Source organism: Humulus lupulus, chromosome 2 (genome assembly GCF_963169125.1).
Source record: "Humulus lupulus chromosome 2, drHumLupu1.1, whole genome shotgun sequence".
NCBI classification, from domain to species: Eukaryota; Viridiplantae; Streptophyta; class Magnoliopsida; order Rosales; family Cannabaceae; genus Humulus; species Humulus lupulus.
In genome coordinates this window covers 82,242,152-82,252,428 of record NC_084794.1, presented here as the reverse complement: position 1 = coordinate 82,252,428, position 10,277 = coordinate 82,242,152, and the positions used below count along the sequence as shown (strand labels likewise).

Below are 10,277 nucleotides of genomic sequence, written 5' to 3'. Positions count from 1 at the left end.
GGAAGTTAAAAATCAATCGTAAAAAAGGCCGGAAACGAGAACCGGAACCACGAGATTGCAAAAAACCCGCAAATGGCGGCAACACACAGGGAACTTCTCAAGTCCCCAGAAAGGGGAATCAGAAATGCACTCGTGCAAAAGAGAAACAAGCCCGGACTATAATGGTGGCAGCTGACACAGATGAGCAGTGCCATGCCATAAACAAAGGAATAAACGGAGGAGACCTTTCCGCCATAGCTTACGCCATCATTCCATGCTTAACTATCTCCTGCGGGGTGGGGAAACATACCCAATGTAATCAACCAATTTTCAAACATAGAAGGCGTAGAACACATAGCGAATGCGGTGCAGGCGGAAAAAAAGATATATTACATAGGGTAGAGGCGGCCAAAGGGATAGCTGTTGATAGGGGGGACCAGATAACTTATGTATGAGCCGCAGGAGAAATCCGCGAGGGCCATTGCTGTTTGGATTGAAGTGAACAAGGTGGATCTAATGTGTGTCCACCTTTCTTTTTTTTTGAGAAAGGGATTTAATTGATCACCAACCATTGGATAAGAAAAAAAAGAGGGATGGTTGACTTCGCACAACTGGCACAGGGTATTCATTGCTGCTGGCTTCGACCGGTCCACTAGAACGGTTGGAGCAACTGGAGCTCCTATTATCCCTAGAAGCTGCTGTTGGTTGTTGGCTAGGCTCGATTTGCACCACCGGGCTTACCCATTTTTTTAGTGGATCATGCCTCCGTACTTTTTTGGATTTAAGCCTTCCATTTCTCTTCGATTTCTTGAACGGATGGGACTTTTCTCTCTCCAACTGGACTAGAATAATGGAGGGTCGGCCCGGCCTGTGATCGTAGCCCGATAGCTATTCCTGCCCCAACTTAACCAATGGGGTCCGGTAGTTAGGGGTAAGAATGAACAGAAGGCGACTAACCAATCTCTCTTTGAAACCAGATGCCCGGAGATGTTTGATTCGTAGGGCTAGGAGATCGGTGAAGAGGGCCAGACAACCAAGCAAAAAGTTCTTCCATTACGGCGACTCCGAAATATTGCACTACCACCTTCTCCATCCATTACTGGAGACGAAAGCAGCTATCCCTAATGCCTTGCCCCTCTACCTCCAGTCGGGAGCTAAACCGGGGGAATGAGATAGATTGAATGACCCGGCAGGCAATAGTAGATTCAACCTTTATCAGCGATGGTCTGTCTCAAAAGCGGGATATGCAAGCACGGGATTCCCTACTTCCGGATAGAGAGGAATTGAACTCATTCCATCCCCAACATAGATTTCTGTTCCGCCGACTTCACGGCTCATTTACTATCTATTAAAATAGAATTCCCGGCTTAAGACAAGACGATGAGTCAGGGAAGGCTAGACGAGAAGAAGACTATCAAGTAGAAGATATTTTTATATCTATTAATCGGGGAATCGAAAAAAGTCTGTTGAAATAGCAGATGATTAGTTTGCTAAAACGTTCCTAAAAATGCTAATAATAAAAACTAAGAAAAAAAAATGTATTCCAGATAGGGTTAATTAAAAAAAGCCCTAAATAGAATAGGGCTAAAAGCGCCTGCCTATCGACCCTTACAAGAGAGCTTCGCCTTACCTGATCCTGATATTGGAGAGTTTCCAGTAGAGCGGGAAGGCTTAGCTCAAAGACTTGAAAGAGCTTGTTGGAGGAAATTGATCAAAGTCAAGGCTTGATAAGTAAAGGAGTGATACAGAGAAGGCTACTGCGACAGATGGTTTACTAATGCTCCTACCGTTACAGATAGAAATTCGCTAACAAGCGATTGCATGCCCATGCTATAGCCATGCTACCTTCACTTCCTATAAGCTGGCTAACTAAGGCCTACGGACTTATTACCGGTATACGAATACTTAAGGACAGGAGACAGAAGGCAGAAGAGGGAAAGTAGCTCTATTTACAATAAAAAAAAGAAATCAATTTAGGCACAGCCTTTGTCCACAGTTACAGAAGTCTTTGCCGCAGATGACCGCTTTGACATATTAGCCCGGATTGCGCTTTCAAATCAATAGTTCACGTAGTACCTCCCTTTTTTTTGTTTGAACAAGCCTTGTTACTAAAGAAAACCACGTCCAGCGTGGAGATAAAGATTTAAATATGGTGCAATGAAATCATGTTCATCATGGCACAAACCGTTTGCCAAAGAAAGAGAGGGAACTCCATGAAAGTCTTGCATCTCACGTGGAAAGAAACGATGCTGCCAAAGCTTGCTGCAAATGAGGCAGCTGCGAAGGGCGCAAAGCTCGCTCTTACGAAGGAGAAAGAAAAGAACCGCCGTTGTTACCGGAGCTGCTAATGACGAATCCATGCTCTTTCGACCTCCAACCACCATGATGATGCAGCTGTCACCTCTTTATGGTGTGCCGAGCTACACGGATGAACATGCCAATCCCAGGAACTTCACAGTGCAAAAACTGCTACAGGCCCTTAAGTACCTCCGCTGCCGCAACTTGTCTGCCGAAGAGGAGGTTTTTATCCGTCATCAGCATGACTGTGAAATGATGAGGCTCGAGAGACCTTGGGCTCGGTTAAGGCTAATGCTCGTGGTGGATTTTCCCATCAGATACAACCATAGCAGGGCTTATGGCAGGGACTGCTGCTGTTATGTGATTGCAGCACCCGAGAAAGCCCCACGGTCTGACATTTCACCACAAGGACCAATGTCACTCATGCGGTCTATTTTCGATCATGATAGAAATGGGAGAGTGATGCTTTTATTTTAATCTCTACTACTGTGCCATCCACTTTGGCTTCCGAAACATCACCAATCCTGATACCGAACAAGGCTCCCATCACCCTCTTCCTGCAGCAAAGGTTCTTTGCTTGACAGCTTTGACGTCCCCGACCCCCTTCCCTCGCGGGTTTGGCTATGCTCTATAACAGGCTTCTCGGAGAAAGAATGTAGCCGGCTTTGAAGCCCCCATGGCATGATGTTTTAAGATCGGTCCTAGCATTGTTTGCTAAGCATGGTGTTAGCATGGCATTCCAAGACCAAACCTGATGTGTTCTCTTCAAAAAAAAAAGAAGACTAAAAGCAAGGTAATGCTAACTCTTGAAGCATGCCCCGCTCTTCCTTGGTTGCGACTTTGGCATCTGGCGCTGTTGCTGGTATCCACCGCTTCTTTGGTTTCCAGCGCCACTCCCGTGCAGGTTGTCGCCTTTCTTGACAGATTTCCCTTTTTTATTCTTATGTCATTTTCCTCTTTCCTTCTTACCTGAACCTGAAGACGATAACATGGTCTGGTCTCGTGATGACGGCCCCACGTCACTTCGTAGCCGAATCCCTCTCATTCTCAGCAGATTCTCCTCATTCTACTACATATTGAAAACGAGCGACAGGGATGCTGGAACGTCACGTGCTTGGATTGAAGCAAAGCACGCACATTGTCGTGTTCAGGCCTGACTCCGTTGAGGATGATGCGTACCCTCTTGGCCTATGAATACTTGCTTTCTCCGTCCAGCTGCTCACACTGAAAGCACAGCTCCTTTACTCCCCCGAAGTATGCTGCGATTGACCTGACATATTGCTTCCTCCTCTTCCTAGCCGCTTCTCTAACTAATAGCGACAGCTTCGTTATCAATCGCCTGATTGAACAAGATTTCCAGCGCATTCCATGCCTGACTCGGCGATTTCGCGTCCTTGATATGACCGATCATCTTCTTCGTCACGATCATCTTTACTTTAGGACGTAGTTGGCTCTCTCAGCCTTCTGTTTCCACACGCTAGTCTCAAATCTGGCTTTCTAGGTGAGACTGTTTATGTGCCACCCGTGACTTCCCCACAAATCATGCACCTTCAGATACGACGTTGTGCATGTCGACCAATACGAATACTTGGTCGAGTTCAGCTTTTCGCCAACCAGGTTATTTACACATCTGCCATGGCTCTCAACCGGCTACTAAGCACTCTTGGAAAGAACAAGACTCGTCCTTCGACAGTCCTTCGTACTTCCGTTCTGACTAAAAGCCCCGATCTGGGTGTTACTTTGTTGACGTCACTTCACGCTCCCGGCACTGTCACAACAGCACTCCTTGCTGAAGTAGCTCTAGTATATGGTCAGATGAATGAACCACCGGGAGCTCGTTTGAGAGTTGGTTTGACTGCCTTGCTTTCGACCCCATGCCCTACATCATTAATGGTGCTAAATCACTTCCTTGCCTTACCCAGCGTCGAAGGAAAGTTCCTGAACCGAGCTCACTGCCTTCATTAAGGAAAGGGGTAATCCGGTTGCTTAAAGCTCTCTTCCCGTGTCGATGAAGGGCTATTCCCACTACGCACTAACTAGAAAAGGAGGAAATGAAAGAGAGTGAGGGCTGATTCTATAGCAGCTCCCTCTGGGCATTCAAGAAGCCCTTCTTTCCCAAGCGATTCTCTTGTGTGCCTTTAACTATTGAAAGGACAGGATCACTATGACCTCTGGCTGAAGGACTGGCCTTCTCTTCTTTTAATGCCTACAGAGAGGCCTGCTAGAGCCCTTTTAAGGCATGGATTCCTAAAGGCTCTAAGGCCTATTACTTGACTGAAAGAGTACTCATATTATGGGGGCCTCCCCCAGACCCCCTATCTCGCTTTTTCATTTCCGTTGTCCCTCAACAAATAACATAAGTGCAGTGAAGTAGCGCTTCATCCCAGGCGACACCTCCGCCCGCCTATGACAGAGAGGCCCTTCTCCCCTTTGAAATGCGGAAGCTCGCTTATTCAGACAACTACTTTAGAAAAGGATGAACGGGTCATTCGTCGCGGGCCTTTCCTGTTGACAGTTGGAAGGCGGGTGAGTCTATTGGCAAGCCAGCTAACGGGGCCACGAAGGGCCCAACAGATTGAGGGCTCGAAATTTTATACTTAACACAGTGAGTTCGAAATCCTCATTCACCACCAACATGCTTCAATCCAATCTCGGGGGCAGAACCCGATCATCGAGAGAGCATGAAACTTGCTGGCGACATCGGTGTCGGCGGAGTGTTTCGCAAACCTCCCAGCCTCACCCTAGCCCTAGATAAATTTTTATCTGTGGACAGGAACTTTTATTTAATTTCTAGTATTGTTTATTCTTTTTTGGGTTTTTATTTGTGTGCAGGCGTGGAGCACACAATAAAATCACAGCAGGCTTATTCGTATAATAAGCGTTTTAACGTACCCATTAGAATAACTAACAGCTGGAGGGGAAATAGTCTCGAGGTGCAATATCCTCCAGTGGAGTGTCGTCGGTGTAAAGAGAAAGATGGCACCGTCGACCTTCAGTCTCGTCAAGGGGCTAAAAGCCCCCCTATCCCCCAATCGCCCCCTCTTTTTAGTTAAAAAAGGTTGCAGAAGTTTCTTCTTGATTTTTTTCCGGTATGCCGCTCCGCGAGCAAGGAGCGAAAGAACCAAGTGGGCTGTGTTGATGTCAGAATTTGCACCTATTTGTATCTATTTAGTGATCAGTCTGCTAGTTTCTTTGATCCCACTCGGTGTTCCTTTTCCATTTGCTTCCAATAGTTCAACCTATCCAGAAAAATTGTCGGCCTACGAATGTGGTTTCGATCCTTTCGGTGATGCCAGAAGTCATTTCGATATACGATTTTATCTTGTTTCAATTTTATTTATTATCCTTGATCCGGAAGTAACCTTTTCCTTTCCTTGGGCAGTACCTCTCAACAAGATTGATCTGTTTGGATCTTGGTCCATGATGGCCTTTTTATTGATTTTGACGATTGGATCTCTCTATGAATGGAAAAGGGGTGCTTCGGATCGGGAGTAATCACTAGTGATAGGGCTAAAATCGGGGGGAATGACAAAGGAAAGAGCGATGCCTACATTACATCAATTGATTCGTCATGGTAGAGAAGAAAAATGGCGCACGGACCGTACTCGAGCTTCGGATCAATGTCCCCAGAAGCAAGGAGTACGCCGGCGTGTTTCAACGAGAACACCAAAAAAACCTAATTCAGCTCCACGTAAGATAGCCAAAGTACGGTTGAGCAATCGACATGATATATTTGCTCACATTCCGGGCGAAGGTCATAATTCGCAGGAAAATTCTATGGTGTTAATAAGAGGAGGTAGAGTGAAAGATTTGCCAGGTGTGAAATCCCATTGTATTCGAGGAGTCAAAGATTTGCTGGGAATTCCGGATCGAAGAAGAGGCAGATCAAAATATGGTGCGGAAAAACCCAAATCGATATGAATGGAAGATGCCTCTGGAACTTGTTTTTCAATGATAATTTTCATTTTGAAAAATTTTTGGAGTCTTCGACAGTCTTGAGAGCGAGGTTTAGAACCCTACTTTCACTCTTTTCTAGAGAGAAAAAGAAATAGGGGATACCCTTGACGCCGTTCTGGCGCTCTCTCCCTTTTTTATAGGGGGTCGCCCTATACAGACAGGTCCGCTGTTTTCTGAGCGCTTTGATTGCTTTTTATGAAGTCGCCCTTTTTCGTTTGTGCATCTTTCCGTTGGTCAACAACCAACCACAACTCACTATAATTCTTCACTACTCCTACAAGCTTTACGGAGTTAAGCTGTCTGGAGGGATTCATTTTTTCTCAATCAACAAGAATGCCTCAACTGGATAAATTCACTTATTTTACACAATTCTTCTGGTTATGCCTTTTCTTCTTTACTTTCTATATTTTCATATGCAATGATGGAGATGGAGTACTTGGGATCAACAGAATTCTAAAACTACGAAACCAACTGGTTTCACACCGGGGGAACAACATCCGGAGCAACGACCCTAACCGTTTGGAAGATCTCTTGATAAAAGGTTTTAGCACCGGTGTATCCTATATGTACTCTAGTTTATTCGAAGTATCCCAATGGTGTAACGCCGTCGACTTATTGGGAAAAAGGAGGAAAAGAACTTTGATCTCCTGTTTCGGAGATATAAGTGGCTCACGAGGAATGGAAAGAAACATATTCTATTTGATCTCGAAGTCCTCATATAGCACTTCTTCCAATCCTGGATGGGGGATCACTTGTAGGAATGACATAATACTAATCCATGTTCTACACGGCCAAGGAAGCATCATTTTTTAATCTCATTATGAAGCGGAAACTACAAGAAAACTTTCTAACAAATGAAAAAGTTTTTGACTGAGAAACATAAGAATTCGTTCTTACTTTTCATTTATAAAGGAATTCGAGAACGAACGTCTGTGATAGGCGTTTTTGGATTTTTGGTTTTTCTGGGATGGGTGAAAGGCCCATGTCTTCCTACACGTGTCAAGTTGAATAAATGAATGCAGTCTTAACCAGAGAGAGAAACCTGCGCCTTTGATTTTAGGCCGCCGGCGGCGCAGAACGCACTAATCCGCGACCTGCAAGTTTTCCGAAACCGAACTGAATAAAATTGTTACTTTCCGCTGAAAATCAAAGAAGGTCCATTTTCCCACGTAGTTCGTCGGTCAAACCAACGATTCTCTTCTCAAAGTAATAGAGAGATCTTTTTCTAGTTAGACTTCTATCAATGCAATGAAAGAACCATCCCTTCCTATTTGTTTGTCCTGTCAGATAGAAAAAAAAATTAGAAGCCCTTCTTTACCACTTTAGGGGATGGGGGTGAAGGGGGGGTTTACATACAACCGAGGCAAAAGTGGTTTATGATTGAATCTCAAAGGCATTCTTATCATTTGGTAGATCCAAGTCCATGGCCTATTTCGGGTTCACTCGGAGCTTTGGCAACCACCGTAGGAGGTGTGATGTACATGCACTCATTTTAAGGGGGTGCAACACTTCTCAGTTTGGGCATCATATTTATCTTATATACAATGTTCGTATGGTGGCGCGATGTTCTACGTGAATCCACGTTGGAAGGACATCATGCCAAAGTCGTACAATTAGGACTTCGATATGGTTTTCTTCTGTTCATCGTATCGGAGGTTATGTTCTTTTTTGCTTTTTTTTGGGCTTTTTTTTATTCTTCTTTGGCACCTACGGTAGAGATCGGAGGTATTTGGCCCCCAAAAGGGATTGGGGTTTTAGATCCTTGGGAAATCCCTTTTCTTAATACCCTAATTCTCCTTTCATCCGGAGCTTCCGTAACTTGGGCTCATCATGCTATACTCGCGGGGAAGGAAAAACGAGCAGTTTACGCTTTAGTAGCTACCGTTTTACTGGCTCTAGTATTCACAGGCTTTCAAGGAATGGAATATTATCAAGCACCCTTCACTATTTTGGATAGTATTTATGGTTCTACCTTTTTCTTAGCAACTGGCTTTCATGGTTTTCATGTGATTATCGGTACTCTTTTCTTGATCATATGTGGTATTCGCCAATATCTTGGTCATCTGACCAAGGAGCATCACGTTGGCTTTGAAGCAGCTGCATGGTACTGGCATTTTGTAGACGTGGTTTGGTTATTCCTATTTGTCTCTATCTATTGGTGGGGAGGTATATGAAGGAACGAAACAGTGGATTGAGTAATGAAAGCTCGAAGACAAAGAGAACCGGGCTTTTCCAAAGAATTACTGCTGCTTTCCTACTCCCTTTGATTATCATATACAAAAAAGTCTCTTCCACTTTCCTACTAAATCTCTCTTTATTCTATCACATAAATGAAGGGATCGAAGAGATTATGGCAGATTATGTTCACCAAGAAATGACCCGAAATTGGATCTTTGTCTATTTGAGATTGTTCCTTTTAATCGTAATCAAAGATGTTTTCTTGTCTCTCGTTTTTTTTCTGAACAAATCGAAGAACCTAATGGATCGAACTCATCCTTGGCTGCTACGAAACATATCGGCCTTGCGTTGCGGAAGGAACGTTCTGTTCTATTTTGAGTTGGAAGCAAGAGCTCTTTCTTCAATAAAGGTTTGGAACCCTCGTTTTGCCGTTTCCTTCACGGCCCCGCTCGCCAATCCAACTTGGTGAAATACCTTCCCGCACCTAATTGATCAAAAAGTCTGCGATGAGTGGCACAGGCTCCTTTTTTATTTTGAGTGTTGTTATGGGCCCGATAGTCGATACATAGACAGAGGCTTGCGTCATGCGAACAGAGCTCCTCGCAGAAATTCCAAATCATTGAAGAGGAATCAAAAAAGGTAGTTTTCCTATAAAAAAGTACCCGGATGTTCCCTTGTCCCCCAAGAGAATAAAGAGAGAGCATTGCCTTCCTCTATTGGAGAAAATGAAAAAGAGAATCTCAGGTTGGAAAAGAAAATTGTTGTCCTCCGGAGGTCGACTAACGCTTATTAAACATGTTCGACTATTCCGATGCACATGTTAAAAGTTTTCTCGTAAATTACCCGGCCTACACTTCGACTACTAATAAGGGGACAAGACCTTACAACTAGATTAGAGATGATCCCTTCTCTCCAGTAAGTGCAATGAAGGACTCTTGCCTCACCCGCCCCTTTGACTTGTGGCATCATCGACTTGCTTTTCAACCTAAGCGATTTCCTAACCAGAAAGAAAGACCTCTCTTTCGGGATCAGTCCCGCCCCTAGATGTAGTAGTCAATCAGCGGGACATTCAAAGAAGCTATGCACCTTCACTGAATGTTAATGAAAGCAAGCCCTTTCATCCGAATCTCATCTACTGAAAAGGGGGCCGGGCGTAGCGCATTCTTTTTTGGGACACATAGGCTATTACAGACGCATCATTAAAGACTTTGCGAAGCGCGGAACCCCGGAATGGAATCATTGCAGAAGAAAGGTATAACGGTTGGGGACCGGAATAGGATTAAGCCTTTAAGCATGCGGATGTTGTCAGCCCCGGTTTCCGGATTGGAATAAGGAGTTCATGTTCATACTGACGCATCACTCTATGCCATTGGATGTATGTTGGTGCAGGAAGGGCCGCTAGATCACCCCATTTACTTTGCAAGTAGACGACTTTCCGCTTGGGAATTATACAATCATCAAACCTTCTTTATCATGATCCGACCCACACCTACGACCGAGATTGAGTACCAGAGCTGCTCATAACAACATACCAAAAAGAAGAATGTGATGAGTTCATATTCTCCAGATTCGACTATAAACCAGATAGTGAGGATGAAAAAAAAAGCATAAGCTACCTCGTTCGTGCTCCCGTCTTTCCCGCTGCCATCTTCGGTGGATGGCCCCCTATCTCTTAAAGCTTCTATGCGACCCATGTAGCTATTTAATGGTGCCTTTGCTTCCCGCGTATTCTTTTACTAGAACTCTACTGCCATCCCTGCTATTGCGGGACTGAATCAATAGAAAAAACAACTAGATCCAGTGCTTATACCCCTTCCGCTGGGGGAACCGGGTATTCAATGGGCAATGAATCCAGATATTTACCC

General features: G+C 44.6%; 2 protein-coding genes and 1 pseudogene across 2 annotated transcripts; all 3 read left to right on the top strand.

Annotated features, from left to right (window-relative positions):
* Window positions 1-4,461: 4,461 nt before the first annotated feature.
* Window positions 4,462-6,509, top strand: LOC133818115 (uncharacterized; annotated as a pseudogene).
* Window positions 6,510-6,539: 30 nt separating this feature from the next.
* On the top strand, window positions 6,540-7,096 carry LOC133818117 (putative ATP synthase protein YMF19). Its single transcript, XM_062250826.1, has one exon. It carries the CDS (start codon window positions 6,568-6,570, stop codon window positions 7,045-7,047), a length of 480 nt encoding a protein of 159 aa, XP_062106810.1. The 5' UTR covers window positions 6,540-6,567; the 3' UTR covers window positions 7,048-7,096.
* Window positions 7,097-7,610: 514 nt separating this feature from the next.
* On the top strand, window positions 7,611-8,408 carry LOC133818116 (cytochrome c oxidase subunit 3). The gene is given in 1 exon segment (XM_062250825.1): window positions 7,611-8,408. A coding segment is annotated over 1 exon segment (798 nt).
* Window positions 8,409-10,277: the final 1,869 nt, after the last annotated feature.

Bases quoted from the DNA above. Each gene is read 5' to 3' on its own strand.
- LOC133818117 (XM_062250826.1), top strand. From the start codon at position 6,568: ATGCCTCAACTGGATAAATTCACTTATTTTACACAATTCTTCTGGTTA.